At 40.4% G+C, this 17,357-nt stretch overlaps 3 protein-coding genes across 3 annotated transcripts; 2 read left to right on the forward strand and 1 right to left on the reverse strand.

Moving 5' to 3' along the window:
* Positions 1–476: 476 nt before the first annotated feature.
* On the reverse strand, positions 477–1,297 carry LOC111211681. Its single transcript, XM_048764244.1, has 3 exons — positions 808–1,297; positions 583–696; positions 477–499 (listed from the first exon to the last, which is right to left on the reverse strand). Exons 1-3 carry the CDS (start codon positions 1,295–1,297, stop codon positions 477–479), a joined length of 627 nt encoding a protein of 208 aa, XP_048620201.1.
* Positions 1,298–7,141: 5,844 nt separating this feature from the next.
* Positions 7,142–17,157, forward strand: LOC125589750 (probable disease resistance protein At5g66910). The gene is made up of 3 exons (XM_048762113.1): positions 7,142–8,384; positions 8,468–8,865; positions 13,370–17,157. The coding sequence occupies exons 1-3, from the start codon at positions 7,658–7,660 to the stop codon at positions 14,243–14,245; spliced, it is 2,001 nt and encodes a 666-aa protein (XP_048618070.1). The 5' UTR covers positions 7,142–7,657; the 3' UTR covers positions 14,246–17,157.
* On the forward strand, positions 15,962–16,516 carry LOC125590616 (probable disease resistance protein At5g66910). The gene has a single exon (XM_048764245.1). The coding sequence runs from the start codon at positions 15,962–15,964 to the stop codon at positions 16,514–16,516; it is 555 nt and encodes a 184-aa protein (XP_048620202.1).
* Positions 17,158–17,357: the final 200 nt, after the last annotated feature.

The raw sequence follows: 17,357 nt of genomic DNA on the forward strand, positions 1-17,357 counted from the left end.
GGTTATGCCATAAGGTGAAATTGTCGCAGGCATTAGCCTCGATCATACTGACCTTTGCATAGCATAGGCCAGTAGACATTGCATGTAAGGTTTCTAGGATCCTTTTATAGCCTTTGGTGATCGAAATTATGTTAAAGAATTCTTTATTTCCTTCTTCCCATGTTTCAAGATGGAAACCATTCAATCTTATTTCTTTGAAACTCAATAGGCTCCTTTTAGAGCTTGGGGAATACAAGGCATTTTTGATCTCTAGGTATGTACCCTTAGGCATCAATACATAAGCCTGGCCGTGACCTTCAATCAGGCCGGCTACACCTGCAATGGTGTGTACGTTTGCACTTTGCATTGTGAGATTTAAGAAATATCTTTTATCTCTAAGAATTGTATGACTTGTGCCACTATCCACCATGAGTATGCTCATTTCGCCATTCATTTCTATAAATAAGATTTCATTTCTCAGAGACTTTATAAAACTTTCATTTATTAAAGTTGCAGAACACTGAAATTAAAAACACCAAATCAATCATAAAACAATCATAAAGCAATAAAACAAGTCGTATCGAAAATTTTAGTCTTTGAGACAATCAGAAGTCTCAAAGTCCATCAGGTCGTCATTTGCAACATCAGATTCTTTATCAGCCTCATAACCAGAATCATGGACCATATGAGCCTCCGGGTTCTTGTCCTTAATACTTTCTTGGTAGAGCTCACATAAGTGCTTAGGAGTTCTACAGTTCTTGGCCCAATGGTTGCTCATCCCACATCTGTGACAAACGGATTTGGTCGAGTAAGACGGTTTGGATATACCGCCTCGACCTCGTCCATAGCCGCCTCGGCCACGGCCGGGATTGGAACCACGACCACAGTTATTGTGGTTTCCTTTCCGGCCGGCCAAGTACTTATCTCGACCGTTCGAATAATTGTCACGGTTCCTGTATCCACCACGGTCTTTGCCGTGTGATCTCTTATCATTCTGGATGTAATTGCACTCGTTGGGATTTTTCTTTTCAACTTCATTGGCCTCTGGTAATGGGGCAGATCCGACAGGTCTAGCTTCACTGTTCTTCATCAGGAGCTCATTATTTGCCTCGGCCAGTAGCAGGCACGAGATCAGATCAGTGTATGTGGCGAAGCCTTTCATTCGGTACTGCTGCTGCAGGATTATGTTTGAGGAATGAAACGTAGAGAATGTTTTCTCGAGCAACTCTTCTTCGGTTACTACTTCACCACAAAGTCTCAGCATCGAGACCGTCTTGAATAAGACCGAATTGTACTCATCCACTGACTTATAATCCATGAATCTTAGATTCTTCCAGTCATTTCTAGCTTTTGGGAGCAACACCGTTTTCTGGTGATCATATCTATGCTGTAAAGCATCCCAAAGCTCTAGTGGATTTTCCATCGTAATGGACTGATCTTTTAGACCTTCAATGAGGTGATGGCGTATAGTACTTATAGCCCTGTACCGATTCTTGTCGGTCTCATTGTTGTCCTTGATGATTGTATCACCAAGACCTTTTGACCTTAAGCTGATCTTTGTATCTAGCGCCCACTGCAAGTAGTTATCTCCGGAGAGATTAAGGGCTGCGTAGTCTCTATTTGAGATTTTCGACATCTGAATCACATCATCATTTCAATTTAGGTTCACAATGTGATCATGTGGCCGCATGGTATAACAAGCTCGGCCACAAACTTGTCTTACGCATCTATGAGAAAACAATCAATCTAATCGACCATGGTGCGAACAAACAAGCCACACGGCTAAGTGGACAAGCAATAGGATCGGACGTGTAAAACTAATTGACCATGGTGCGAACAATTCTAATATTTGATCCTATACGTACAAGAGAGATTAAGGCCACACGACCATATGAATTTCAATGCAATCAGATTCGAATTCGTGTGTTTCTATATGCTGGTCGATTTCATTAAACAATACGAATGCAATTTCAATTTCAGATTCATATGTATGCAAACAACCTTAGCAATTTATGAATTTAGGGTTTCAACTTTAAAACTAAGGCTGCCGGTTTTAATTAAAGGTTTCAAGGCCTTTAGGATTTAAGTTATAGATCAGATTACTTCAATCAATCTAACAATCCTAAAACCTCAAATCAATCAATTCAATCAATAAAAATCGAATTCAGCTCTATAGGGTTTAGGGTTTCGATTCCAAAACTTAGGGTTTCTCAAAATCAAATCAAGAACAATCAATTCAAGTTCTAAGGAATCGATTTCTATCTTTCTGGTTAAGAGATTGTCGATTTTAATCTTGTAGGTTTTAGGGTTTTGATCAAGATCAAAGTTTCCATAATTATGGATTAGGGTTTCTGATCAATTTAGGTTCTCAGATTAAGTTATATCTTTGCTTTGTAGGGGTTTAGAACCGGACCACCTTTAGAGAGAGAGAGAGAACCGATCGGATGCAATCGGGTCGCGGATGGGAGCAGACGCGAGCTGAGGACGATCGCCGGCTGTCTCGGGTGCGAGTCTCTCGGACGCGGGTCGTGTCGGGTGCGATCGCGTCTCGGGTTTGATCGCGAGCTGGACGGTTCTTCTGAGCTGGAACGTGATCTGAGAACGTCTAGGATTCAAGAGAGATCTTCTGAGTTCTTGATTGAACTAAGAACGAGATTAGGGTTTTGGGTTGTGGTCGCCGGTTTTGGCTTTTAGGGTTTGGAGGTTTTGATTTGTCTCAGGGATCTAGAGACGATCGTGCTGATAACGTGTTGTAAAAGAATGGGAAATTGACTGTGTATTATTAATGAGTAATAGAGGTTCCTTATATAAGGATTACAAAGTATAGGAAAAAAGAAATTATCCAAAACCTAATACAACATGAAATAGAAAAAGATCTAAAACAGATAAATGGAAAACATCCTAGATCTAAGGTCGGCCAAGAGATGGGCCGACTCGACTCTCTCTCCTCGGACGCCGACTCTCTCTCCTCTTGATGCCGACTCTCTCTCCTTTTGGTCACGGCCACGAGTGGGCCTAGACATGGTCATTGGTTATGGGCCATCCACATAATGATTTATAACAGTTGTTCAATAATGTATGTCTTTTGGGCAAATAAATCATTCTCCTTGCCCTTTATTTATTCTCACCTGGTATAATTTACTTTTCCAAATGTTACTTTTTCTTTTTCTTTTTCTTTTTTTATTCCCTCTTTCCTCCTACGACTGCTCCTTACTTTTTCTTTTTCTTTTTCTTTTTTTTATTCTCTCTTTCCTCCTACGACCGCTCCACTGTAATAGCAATATGTTCTTCATATAGCATTCTATCAGAAGTTTTACCAACTGATATGTTTTTACAAAATTCAGATTTAATAAAAATTGATTAATTAAAAATCTGATAAAACCTAAAAAATTATAATTGTATAAAATTTAGTATAAATGCACATAAGAAGGCCAAGAATTTTATAATTGTATAAATGTATAAAATGTAAATTCTAATATTTTACAGTTTAATAACATGATCGAAAAGTGATTAACATTAAAATATGAATATATGCTCAATCGGTCAATAAATTATGTTACATATATAAGGAACATTAATTGAATAATATGCTTTGAATATTATGCATTTACGTGTTATTAATGAGATACATATTTTTCACTGACACTACAAGAAAACAGCGGTATTCTGACGGACATTCCGACGGAAAATGAAATCCTCGGAATATCCCGAGGAATTTCCGAGGAAACACAAAATTTGGTTTCCTCGGAATTTCGTCGAAATATACAGACGGAATTCCGAGGAAATATCAATCCGAGGAAATTCCGGGGAAATTCCGAGGAAAAATGTGTTCCTCGGAAAAAACCGATGAATTCCGAGGAAATATTATAGCCGTTGGAGAGCCGTTGGGGGATTTTACAAAATTCCGAGGAAATTCCGACGAACTAGCCGTTGGCGTCGGAATTCCGTCGGAATTTCCTCGGTATATCGGCAGGATTTAAACTATAAATTCAAGCAGTTCTCTTCCTCTTCATTCACTCCATATCTTCATCCTCCCTCTTACTCTATTTACACACGAATTTGATTCATAAAAAATATGTCTTCTTCAAATTATTTTCGTTCTTGGATCGATCGACCTCATTTGGATCCGAACACGAGATTGCTTACGGAAGAATACCAACGAGGTATAACCGAATTCATGGGGTTAGTTCACCGACAACCGGAAGCAAAAACAGGTATGTTAAGATGTCCTTGCTCTAATTGTTCAAATCGGATGATTATAGAGAGAGAAAAAGGGGGGGGGTCGAATTATAGGGGAAATCGGAGGGGATGAGAGTTCTGAGGTTTTGATCCAAAAAGTTCGGGTTTTGCCTTATAATTCTGTTTCCCGCACACGCATCGATCGATGCGTTTTTGTACGATGCGTTTAAAAAAAGGCTCCCGAGATTTTGTTCGATCCATCGATGGGATAATCTAATCGATCGATCACATTGTTACGCTTTGGTCCATCTTAGTGATCGATCGATGCGTTTTCGGACATATATCCATCGATCGATCCGTTTATAAAAAAACTTACAAGATTTTCCGAGGACATTCCGAGGAACGCTTGAGATTCTCGATCGATCGATGAGATAATCTAATCGATCGATCACATTGTTACGCTTTGGTCCATCTTAGTGATCGATCGATGCGTTTTTGGATATATATATACATCGATCGATCCGTTTATAAAAAACGTACGAGATTTTGTTCTCGATCGATCACATTGTTACCCCAAACCCTGTTTCCTCGGAAAAGCCTCGGAATATTCCGAGGAAATTCCGAGGAACGCCTGATATACTCTATCGATCGATACGTTTTGGTACATATATCCATCGATCGATCCGTTTAAAAAAAATGATGTATTGAAACCCCAAACACTAGTTCCTCTGAATTTCCTCGGAATATTCCGACGGAATTTTGAGGAAGAAAAGGGTTTCCTCGGAATTCCCTCGGAATAATCCGAGGAAATAGGGTTTTTAAACCGAAAACAACGTTTTGCGGTTTGAATAACACATATATAACCCTTATTAAGTGTCTTACGTTCATTATGAAGTTAAAAATTTGTTCCTTACCGTATAATTAACACTTTTCCGATTGTATGAACGAAATCCCACAACATAAGAGAAACACTTATACCTTTTAATGAACGGTAAAGGGAATACTTTCAATTAGTTTTGAAATTTGTTATTTCATGGTTTATGCTCATCTATACAAAGAATCCTCAATGGTATGCATTACAATTGTATAAGAAATGAAATACGGCAAAAAAAATTGATGTTTTGAAACCCCAAACACTAGTTCCTCGGTATTTCCTCGGAATATTTTCATTTTACCGGACAAATATTTCGCGAAAATTGAAATTAGAATTCCGACGGAATTCCAACGGATAATGTCAGTCAGACCCTAGGTTTTATAACCACGAGCCCCTTCTTCTTCCCCCATTTCTCTCTTCTTCCTCTGCGCGACTCCTCTCTTCTCTCCGGCGATTTCCCCCTGAAATCCGACGATATCTCCGGCGATCTCCCCTTTCTCTTACACAAATCATGTAAGGACCCTATCCCACTCTCTTAGGTTCTATTTGTTAGGTTTTTGTGTAATTTTGATAGATATTTGTTAGGGTGATTGGTTAGGATTGTGATTTGGTTGTATAATAGGTTTAGAATTGTGATTTGGTTGAATAATTTGTTTTGTTGAATTGATTTAGAATTTTTTTATAATTTTTTTATTTTTTTGTATTTATAAAATCGATATACAAAAATCGATTTTTGTATTTTACAAAACGATTTTTCTATATAAATTCAATTTTTTGGATTTTACAAAATCTTTTTTGTATATAAATTCGATTTTTTTGATTTTACAAGAAGATCGGCCAGATTGATGACGGTCTTGTGAGGGACGTGGTCGACCTGGTCCAAGCTCAGGTGGTAGACGAAGTGTCTCAGCTTCAAACCGAGGATGATGCTTCGACGGCTTCGACCAACTTGTCTCGGTTTCGAATCAACGAAATCGTTGAATCCGTAAGTTCTTTTTTTTTAAAGTTCAATTCATTTATTTCTTGGTTTAAATTTGTAAATTTGGCTATTTTCTATTCAGTCGGTTCCAAAGAAGAAGGGACGTTTGGTCGGTTTGGGTCGTCGCACCCGGTCGGTTCCTCCTTCTTCTGCACCACCGCCCTTTGTTGATCCAGAAGTACTTACGGCTCAGTTGAAGGACAAGAATGATCGCATATCTTTGTTGGAGACCCAGATGGCGGCTCAACAGGCGGGCTATGAGGCACAGAGGAGGTTGAACCAGCAAATGATGGAGATGATGCAGAGGATGTACCCGAACGAGGTGTTCCCAGACGTGCCAGACCCGTAGTTTTTTTTTTTCCAAAAACTCGGAATGTTTTATTTTTATTTGTGAAACTTTGAATATTAATTAATATGATTTCAATTTTAATTTAAATTTTATATTTTCGAATTTAAATTTCAAAAATTTTATTTTTTTAAAAAAATTAATATTTTTTACATTCCGAGGAAATTAATTATATTTTTTACTCGATCGATCGATGCGTTTTTGGACATATATCCATCGATCGATCTGTTTATAAAAAACGTTCGGAATATACCGCGGGACACCTTCCTCGGAATATACCGAGGGACACCTTTCCTCGGAATATACCGAGGGACACCTTTCCTCGGAATATTCCGAGGAAGATGTCACTCGGTATATTCCGAACGTGTTTTTATAAACGGATCGATCGATGGATATATGTCCAAAAACGCATCGATCGATGAACTTCCGAGGAAATATCCCGACGAAGTTCTCCCTCGGTATATTCTGAGGAGATTTCCGACAAACTAGTGATCCTCGGAATTTTCTCGGAAATTTGTTTCCTCGGAATGCCGTCGGAAAATTCCGAGGGATTTCCGAGGAAAGAAGAAATTCCGATGAATTATTTCCGAGGACTTGTTTCGTCGGTATGTCGTCGGAATAACGTTATTCCGACGAAATTCCGACGATTTTTTCCCTCAGTATCCTTGCTGTTTTCTTGTAGTGTGATATTACTATAACAAAAATACATTTAATAAATTTTAGATGAATAAATAAATGATAATGGCAGAAAATATAATATTGAAAACAAACCGACGATATTTTCAAAAAGTATAACATGTATTTGTTGTTTCGATTGTTAGAGAAAATAAATGTAAGACCAAAATATAATAAATAGTTAATGAATATGTGCAACAACCTTTAAAAGATAGATTTTTTAAGGAATTATTTTCTGTTAATAGTATAGATTCTAAAAGCAACAATACAATTCAAAGATAAAAAAAATAAAGCAACCGTAGTTGTTCAATAATGTATGTCTTTTTGGCAAATAAATCATTCTCCTTGCCCTTTATTTATTCTCACCTCGTCTAATTTACTTTTTCAAATGTTACTTTTTCTTTTTTTTATTCTCTCTTTCCTCCTACCACAACCCCACTGTAGCAGCAATATGGATCTTTTTTTTCTTCTATTTCACTTTTTTCAATCCAATATGCACTATTGTTTATCAGTATCGGCAAGTCATCCACCTTGATGGAGATCCCCTTCTTAACATCGTAGCTAGACAAAAATCTGAGAGTAATAATAACTAATAAGATTCTAAGGGGTTTGTGAGAGAGAAGAAATGAGCGATGTGGTTAGTGTGGGAGTAGGTTCTGTTGCAGGAGCTGTGGTCTCTGAGCTCCTGAAAGCCGTGATTGAAGAGGCTAAGTTGGTGGTGTCGTTGAAATCTGTGTATATGGAGCTCGCATCGACGATGGAGAAAATGCTTCCGATAATCATGGAGATCGAAATGTTGCAACGTGCTGAAGAATTACAGGATCTCGATAATATAATCAATGAAGCTCGTGTACTGGTTCGGAAGTGTTCACAAGTCAAGCGGTGGAACCTACCCTCGAAAGTTAAATATACAAGAAAAATAGAGGAAATCAACAAGAAGATGCTCAAGTTTTGTCAGATTCAACTTCAGCTTATTATGCTTCGGAACCAACGGCTGATTATGCATCAACTGGGAATCCACTATTTTTCTGCCATGCCGTCTCCTGTGCCGCCGGGGCTGTCTTATATTCTGCCTGAGGATACGAGGGAAGCCATTGAGAGTCATCTCAAAAGCATCAAAAAGAAGCTCGACGGCTGGAGTGTTTCTCGGCCTGTTTACATGGATCTTTGTTCGGTGCCCAAGCTTGATAAGGTTGTCGTTGGCTTGGATTTGCCATTGATGGAGGTAAAGAAGAAGCTCCTTGATGATGATGATGATGATGATGATGTGGTTAGTCTCGTAGTTTCTGCTCCTCCTGGGTGTGGGAAAACCACATTGGTTACTCAGCTTTGCCATGATGACGAGATCATAGGTATTAGAGTCTTTTTTTTTTTAATTATTTTCTCTCTTGAATTTCTGTTTCTAGTTTCTCATGTAGTTTCCAACAATTGGCAGAAAAGTTCGAGCATATCTTCTTTTGCGATGTGTCAAGGGTTTCTACCTTCAGGACCATCGTACAGACTTTACTACAGCACAACGGTTACGAAGCACCAACATTTGATAACGATTCTCAAGCGGTTGATGGCTTAAGAAAACTGCTTGAGGAACTTAAAGAAGAAGGTCCTATATTATTGGTGCTGGATGACGTGTGGCAAGGAGCAGAATCCTTGCTTCAGAAATTTCAGATTAACATACAGGATTTCAATGTTCTGGTGACTTCTCAGTTTGAGTTTCCGAGTTTTGGTCCCACTTATCATTTGAAACCGTTGGGAGATGAAGATGCCAAGTCCCTTCTCATGGAGCGGAAATATCTGGGTAGGATTGCATATGAGCATGAAGATTATCTACAAAAGGTATAATAACAACAATTCTCTTATTCTAGATTTACCTTCACCTTTTAAAGCTTCAGTTATCATGTTTGGGGAAGTTTGGTCTTCATTTGTTTTGCACTTGATGGGGGTTGCAAACATTGAAACGTTGCTTTGGATTTCCACTCTTGATTGAAGTAATCGGCGTTCAACTTATAAGAAAGGCCGAAGAGGAAAGCTGGTCCGAAGAGGAAACAATTCTTCATAATCCTCAACCTACTGTGTTAGAATGTCTGCAGCCTAGCTTCAATGTCTTGAAACCCCATCTTAAAGACTGTTTCTTGGACATTGGCTCATTTATTACACAAGGAAAGATACGTGTTTCCAGTATAATTGACATATGGATGGAATTATACGGTAAAGGTAGTGAAAGTAGTACTGTGTACGCCGAGTACCTCAACGACCTGGCTTACCATAATCTTCTTAAGCTTGTTAATCTCGGGTATGTTGTTTCTGCGGCAACACTGTTTCTTTGCGCCTTCTTGGTATCCACCATTTGATAACCTTGTTTATTTACTTGACAGGAGAAATGAGCACGAAAAAAGCAGTGTTAGTTTAAATGATTTGACAGTCTCTGACTATCTGCTTTTTTCTTTTGAACACCAATATTAAAAATGCGAAAGAAGCAGTCCAACAGCAGAAAGTTTAGTTGGCTGTGGCCAAATACAAGACTGATTTAGCAAGTGAATCATCCATAACATTAAGGTTTCTAGGAATAAAAGTAAAAGCGATGCAGTCAAAGGAGAGGGATAGATGCTCGATGTCCCGAGTGATTCCGTAGAGTTCGTCGGGTGATGTGTCGAGGTGATAATAGCCACGAGGGCTTAACAATCTGATTTTATGCAGATTCTTGAGAACCCCGCTTCGAGGGCATGGAGGAGGGCTGATCTTACAGCTAAGGCTTCCGCCATTATTGGAGAGGCTGTGTGATCAAAGGTTGCAGTCCCCTGTAGTAAACGTTCGCCGCGATGATCCGTGAATATCCAACCACAGCCTGCCCTGTTTGTCGTTGCCTGCCATGCAGCATCAGAACAGCAAATAATCATACATGTCGTTCCTGCTGGTATAGTATTCATTTGGGTCTGTCCAAGTGGAGGTGAAGGCAAGCTCGGTTGGGCTTCCGTCCATTCCCTTGCGTTTTTGATTGATCTCGAGATGATGTCCGCAGGTAGAGAAGCTCTGCTCTCGAAAATATGGTAGTTTCGCGCCGTCCAAATTCCCCAGCATAGCCACGGGAATAAGTTTCCTGTCACTCCCAACGGTGGGAGGTTGATCTGACTCGTCGAGGCCATGAAGGCTTCGCTGAAGGATGCACAGTCTGATGGATTGAAATTCAGTTTCCAACAGTGTGCTGTCCATATCTGCCTGGTGAAGCTACAGTGTAGGAAGATGTGGTCAATGGTTTCAAATTCCCCACAGTGTCTACATGTTACGTTGGAAAGAAGTCCTCGCTTTGCTAAATTCTCCCCCAAGGCCAGAGCTCCTTTAGCTATTTTCCAGAGAAATAATTGAAGTTTTGGGGATATTTTAGCTTTCCATATAGCTTGGTAGAGGCTTTGGTTAGGGATCGGTTCTGTTTGATCCATTGTGATTGCAACATAGTACCCCGACTTAGCTGTGTAGGTACCCGACTTTGATGCTAGCCAACCAAAGGAATCTGGAGCTCCCAGCACACTTGGTTTAATGCGCATGATGTTAGGCAGATACTGAGGCAGGAGGCTTTCTATTCTAGTTACATTCCACTCTAAGCTGCCTCGGCAGAGAAGGTCCGCGACCACAAGATCCTGGTTCTCTTCACATACCGGTCCTAGAGGTCTCATCGGGGTCGACATACTGAGCCAAAGGTCTTTCCAGATTCTCGTACTCTCCCCATCGCCTATGACTTTACTCAGATTAGTCAGTAACAAGTTTCTTCCTTTTAGAATTCCTCGCCACCCGGGAGAGGCTGTTTTCGGTGGTTCCACTTGAAGAAACGACGCTTTGCTGCAGTATTTGGCGCGAAGGATTTTGGAGAGTAGGCAGTCCGGTTTAGATACAATCCGCCACGCCTGTTTCGTTAGTAGGGCAGTGTTAAAAGCTTGAATGTCACGTACGCCGAGCCCCCCTGCCGCTTTTGGTGTTGTGATTACTTCCCATGCCACCCAACACATTTTCTTCTTGTCTGGCGAAGCATCCCACCAGAACTTCGTGAGCACAGATTGTATCCGGTTACATAAGCTCACTGGTAACTCAAAACAGGTCATCGCATAGGATGGGATCAGTGTGAGTACGCCCTTCAGCATGACAAGTTTTCCTGCGCTTGAGAGGTGCTTTGAGGCCCAGCTAACCGCCTTTTGTCTGATGCGATCTACGATGTTTGTAAAGAGGTCTTTCTTGCGTCGTCCGAAATGTTATGGTAGTCCTAAGTACTTTCCTACTCCTCCTTTCTGCTCAATCCCAAGGTGTTGTTAACACGTTGTCGAATTGCCTGCGGGGTCTTAGCCGAGAAGGAGATAGAGGACTTGGCCGCATTTATCAGCTGACCAGACGACATTCTATACTGATGCAAGATGTCTAACAAGGCAGAGAAGCTCCTCTCATCAGTGTCTAAAAAGAACATTGTGTCATCTGCGAATAACAAATGATTTAGTCGAGGCGCCGGCATTGCCACTCTAAGGCCTGACATATGCCCACTCCGTTGTGCTCTTCGACAAAGCCCCGAGAGTACTTCTCCACATAGGATGAAGATGTATGGTGATAAGGGGTCGCCTTGTCGGATTCCTCTAGATGGGATAATCCTGCCGTGTACCGAGTCGTTGACGAGAAAGGAGTATGAGACGGATCGCACACATTGCATGATCAGGTTGACGAACGGTACTGCAAATCCGAACCGGTTCAGGACTGTCTCAATGAAGTGCCATTCTAGCCTATCATAGGCCTTACTCGTGTCTGTCTTGACGGCCATCGAGCAATGAATTTCTGCTTCCGACGTCTTAAGTGTGTGGAGAATCTCATGTGTGATGAGAACGTTGTCCGAGATGGCTCTTCCGGGCACAAAGGCTGACTGCGTTTCAGAGATGATGTCCTGTAGTATAGGCTTTAGGCGCAGGGAGAGTATCTTCGTGATGACTTTTTAGGACACGTTGCACAGCGCAATCGGTCGATAGTCGGATACCTGCTTCGCTCCTGTTATCTTCGGAATGAGACGAACGTACGTGATGTTGGTAACCGGTGGTAAGCTTCCTGTCCGGAAGACTGCTTGTACTTCTGAGATCAAAGCTGGTCCAATAGTGCTCCAATTAGAATGGAAGAAGATCCGGCCCTGGCGCCTTGTCTGGATGGATGAGAAAGAGAGCATTTTTTATTTCTGCAGCTGTAGTGATGTGCCGCAGTCCACAGATCATTACATGGAACCAGCTCAGCATGGAGTTCAGGACGTTCTGAACATTTCAACCGAGGTTCATGTTTTTCACCGTACTAGACTTGACTTGGATCATGCCAGACTTGAGAAAGATCATGCCAGACTTGAGAAAGATCATGCCAGACTTGACTTGGATCATGCCAGACTTGACGTGGATCATGCCAGACTTGACTTGGGTGGTGAAGAAATCGATTTTGTCTAAAGCTTTTGAGTTAAAACTCTTTGTTCTTCGTTTAGAACTTGTTCTTAGTTTCTTGGTGAGTCATATCCAAGTAAACACTTCCTCAAATCGTTGGTCTTGTGAGTCATATCAAGCAACGACGAGAGATCCTTCACTTGGTGGTCTTGTGAGTCATATCAAGCACCATTTGGAGTCGGGAATATCGAAGGCCTTTCCGCAACCTTCGTGCGACCCTTCAATCCATTCAGTTCTCCATCCGGAGTTCATATCCAAATCTGATCCATTCGAGTGAGCCGATCTTAGGGTTCTTCAGTTGGTATCAGAGCAACTTTGGCTGGTTTGTTTTCATTATTCTTTTCATCTTCTCATCTCTTCATCATTTTCTTATTTATTTTTGGATCCGGGCTGTTCCTTTACTCCCTTGTGATCGCCTATTATAAAAAAAAAAAAAAAATTCGAAAAAAAAAAAAAAAATTGGCTTGAATCACTTCTGAAGAGAAATCCGGGGGGAGTGGTGGAAGAGAAACCCTGCTGGCTGAAGAGAAATCCAGCCTTAGGACAGTTAAGGCGGATCCATATTAAAAAAAAATCTCTTCATCTTACCTTTTCTTTTCTTTTTCTCACAAAAGTTTGTTTTGGGTTTTGATTGTTGAATTTTGACTGCCTATCATCCTTTGAACCAGTGAAAGAACTCTGGGTGACCATCTAAAAATCATGAGCTAAACACTTTGAGAGTGTGAGGATTTTTATTTGCTAACTTTGTTAAGTGTTTCAGGATGTTTGGACTTCTCAAGAAATCAAAACCACTACAAGATGATGTCTACTTTCCTTTTAAAACTGTTGTTGAAAAGAAGCAATTGATTTTTGACAAGAGACAGTTTGCTTCTAATGAATTTGATTTTGTGCAGAAACAAAGAAAGAGACAAAACAGGTCCAATGACGAGAAGTGGATCAGGAGTGGTGATTGTCCCTTCACCAAAGCCAAGAGAAGCAACCGTGATGTGTCTGATCAGAACGAGCTTCAGACTTATGCCAGCTTGGAAAAGATGTTGCATAAGGCGATTCATGTTGTCCGACAACTCAAAAAGAAGGGAAACACCAACACTTCTTCTGCACCAAAACAACAAAGTAATTCTTCTTCTCCTTCAAATTCTGATTTGAAAACTAATGTGTTGTCTTCTGATAAAAGCAAGGCTGTGAAAACCACAAGCAAAGCTCTTTCTACCAGGTGCTTCAAATGCCATAGGATCGATCATTATGCCAACAAGTGCCAAAAACAGAAATCGTTGGTGACTTTGGAGAAAATTGAAACCGAGCCAGAAAAGGAAGACCCTTTACCAATTTTCGATGACTATGCACATGAACCGAAGGAAGGATCAGGTGGAGAGCAAAATTGTGGTCATAAAGAAGGATCTTCTTCCATTCACAAACCGGACCGAACTCAAGGTGAGCAACGTTCTGATTATGGTTCTTTTGCTTATAATCCTTTTCCTTTTAATGTTTCAGATTTGAGGACAAATCTTTTTGAGGAGGAAGGGAATGATGTGCCGCAGTCCACAGATCATTACATGGAACCAGCTCAGCATGGAGTTCAGGACGTTCTGAACATTTCAACCGAGGTTCATGTTTTTCACCGTACCAGACTTGACTTGGATCATGCCAGACTTGAGAAAGATCATGCCAGACTTGAGAAAGATCATGCCAGACTTGACTTGGATCATGCCAGACTTGACGTGGATCATGCCAGACTTGACTTGGGTGGTGAAGAAATCAATTTTGTCTAAAGCTTTTGAGTTAAAACTCTTTGTTCTTCGTTTAGAACTTGTTCTTAGTTTCTTGGTGAGTCATATCCAAGTAAACACTTCCTCAAATCGTTGGTCTTGTGAGTCATATCAAGCAACAACGAGAGATCCTTCACTTGGTGGTCTTGTGAGTCATATCAAGCACCATTTGGAGTCGGGAATATCGAAGGCCTTTCCGCAACCTTCGTGCGACCCTTCAATCCATTCAGTTCTCCATCCGGAGTTCATATCCAAATCTGATCCATTCGAGTGAGCCGATCTTAGGGTCCTTCATGTAGGGATGGAACAAATACTTTCGTTCGTATCAGGTGCGATAGAGGGTGAGATGGCTGATCCTACTATCTCGACAGTAGATGCTAAGCCGGTGGTCGTGAAGTCCGAGGAGTAGATGCCCGAAAAATATTCTTTTATCTGTCCCGCAATATGTTCCTCTTCATAGTACGCTGTACCCGCTGCATCCTCGATAACTGTCATTCTGTTTCGAGCTCGACGTCCCTTGGCGATCGCATGAAAATACCCTGAGTTCTTATCCCCTAAGGATACCCTGACTATCTGCTTATGAGACGTATTTTTCTCGGGTATGATGTCAACATATTGCTTCTTTGCGCACCTTGTTGCCATCTACCATCAGAGCAACTTATTTATTTGCTTTAAAACAAGAGAAATGATGAGGACGAAGACAGTCTCTACAACAGACTCTTAGTCACTCAACATAGTATTCTGAGGGACTTGGCTATCTGCCAAAGCAAATCAGAGGAACACCATGAAAGAAAAAGGCTCAACCTGGAGATAAGAGAGGATAAATTTCCAGATTGGTGTTTAGATCTAACGCAGTCCATAAGGGCAAGTTTATCGGGGGTGATTAGGGAGTTTTTTAGGAGAAGGGGTCCCACAAAACACAAAAGTCGGTAACAAAAATTCCAGGTTAAGGATCGACTATTGTTGGGGTTTTGCACTGTTTGCGGGCCCCACTGACACGTGGCGATCCGCGATTGGTGCACTTTTTTTTTAATCAAAAAAAAAAAATTAAGAAACCCAGTAAAGGTTTTATGGGATAAACATGGTCTAAGTGCTCGTCTTTTGTCTATCTCTACGGGTAATTCTTTTTTTTTGGTAGTCAGACGGGTAATTCTTTTATGAGAACTGAACGTAGATATTTTGAGGACAGAACTTAGGTTCACCCACTAGGGTGAACCTTTAAATTCACCACACCCTTTAGAACCAATCAAAGTGACATATACATTATTAATTAAAAAACATTAAATTAAATAAAAAATAGCTACAAAAAATAAAAACACTAATTTTAACGACGCTAACGCTTCCAGGTAAACCCTAAACCCTAAATCTTAAATTCTAAACCCTACACCCTAAATTCTAAACCCAAACCATATACCCTAAACCTTAATCCTAGACCCTAAACCCAAATTATATACCCTAAACCCCAAAAACTAGACTATAAACCTAAACACTATACCTAAACCCAAACAAAACATGATTCATTTTGTATAGTTTTTATTGATTGTGTGAATAAATAAATTACAATAGCTAAACTGTATATATTATACTTCTCTGCTTACTCGAATAGAATCAGTTAGTAATTCCTTTTATATATACTGCTTCTAAAAATATGACTTTCCCATAACGTTGCTCAGTTTTTTCTTTGTTACAGATGATTTGTTCTCATCGACTTGGGTTGCAATGGATTGCCCCAATGTTGAGGCTTTAGTTCTTAATCTCTCCTCAACAAGCTATGCATTACCGAACTTCATTGCTACAATGAAGGAACTGAAGGTTGTGATTATCATAAATCACGGTATTGGTCCAGCAAAGTTGACCAACCTGTCGTGCCTCAGCTCGTTACCCAACCTAAAACGGATCAGACTTGAGAAAATTTCAATCACTTTGGTGGACATTCTCCTATCACGGCTCGGCAGTCTCGAGAAGCTATCTCTGTTCATGTGCAGTTTCAGTGAAGTTTCCTACAACATAGAAGAGATTGCTATCCCTGAAGCTCTACCAAGTTTACAGGAGATTGACATAAATTGTTGCTATGATCTTGAGCAGTTACCGGATTGGGTCTCTGAAGTTGTTTCACTGAAGAAACTTAGCATCACAAATTGTGGCAAGCTCTCCGTACTTCCAAAGGCTATAGGTAACTTGAGTAATCTTGAAGTGCTGAGGTTATGTTCTTGCATTAATCTTTGTGAGTTGCCTGAATATCGACTGAGGAGCTCAGCGATTTACGGTTTCTAGATATTACTGATTGCTTAGCATTCAAAAAGTTGCCTTTAGAGATTGGGAAGTTGCGGAAGCTAGATCAAATCTCGATGAGGAGATGTTCGGTATGCGAATTACCCGATTCAGTGAGGAATTTAAAGAATTTGGTGGTAAAATGTGATGAAGAAACTGGACTGTTGTGGGAAAGGTTGGAGCCAGAAATGAGGAATTTGAGAATCATGATGGAAAAATAGCCACATAACCTGAAATACTCAGAAGCTGAACCACTGAAAGACTCAACCAGTCGAGTATCCTATATAGTTATATAAATAAGTGCATATGTAAACCGGGCCTCGTGGTCTGGTGGTAAAGGAACTTCGGCTGAGGTGCCCGCCATCACGACTTCGAGCCCCGGCCACAGCGGATTTAACATCCCTTCCGTTGGGGCGCTGGACCCCCTACGGGGGATAGTTGGGAATGTGGCTGCCCAGATACCAGAGTTATCAAAAAAAAAAAAGTGCATATGTAAAAGTGCACGGGGATGTTTGTTATAAACATGACTTGTTGGTTAAGTTTGGTTATGTTTTTTTTTGGTAAAAATGTAGTTATGTTTCATTGTTCAGTCTCCAGAACTTACAGACGGTTACGTTCAGTTATGTAAGATGTTTATTTAAGTCTGTGTTATCTTTGTAAAATAATATGTTTCACACTTCTACTCTCTGTTTTAAAATCTTTTGTCCAAGTCTCACTGTTCAAGTGTTTCACAAATCAATAGAAGGTTTTACGCATTTAGTTCTGTTTTCTTTTTGCACTTTGCGTTACAAACTTTTGGTAATTCGTTCAATTTTTTTGAACAATATTATTTTTTTTGAAGTGG

The sequence above is a fragment of the Brassica napus genome, chromosome C7, assembly GCF_020379485.1.
Source record: "Brassica napus cultivar Da-Ae chromosome C7, Da-Ae, whole genome shotgun sequence".
In the NCBI taxonomy this organism is placed as follows: Eukaryota; Viridiplantae; Streptophyta; class Magnoliopsida; order Brassicales; family Brassicaceae; genus Brassica; species Brassica napus.

Excerpts from the sequence above, each read along its gene's own strand:
- LOC125590616 (XM_048764245.1), top strand. The coding sequence starts at position 15,962 with ATGGATTGCCCCAATGTTGAGGCTTTAGTTCTTAATCTCTCCTCAACA.
- LOC125589750 (XM_048762113.1), top strand. The coding sequence starts at position 7,658 with ATGAGCGATGTGGTTAGTGTGGGAGTAGGTTCTGTTGCAGGAGCTGTG. Across the intron at positions 8,385-8,467 it reads CCATGATGACGAGATCATAG|AAAAGTTCGAGCATATCTTC; the intron begins GTATTAGAGTCT and ends AACAATTGGCAG. Across the intron at positions 8,866-13,369 it reads ATGAAGATTATCTACAAAAG|AAACAAAGAAAGAGACAAAA; the intron begins GTATAATAACAA and ends GATTTTGTGCAG.
- LOC111211681 (XM_048764244.1), bottom strand. The coding sequence starts at position 1,297 with ATGGATTATAAGTCAGTGGATGAGTACAATTCGGTCTTATTCAAGACG. Across the intron at positions 697-807 it reads CTATGGACGAGGTCGAGGCG|AAAGTATTAAGGACAAGAAC; the intron begins GTATATCCAAAC and ends AGCTCTACCAAG. Across the intron at positions 500-582 it reads GGACTTTGAGACTTCTGATT|TGTTCTGCAACTTTAATAAA; the intron begins GTCTCAAAGACT and ends TTTTAATTTCAG.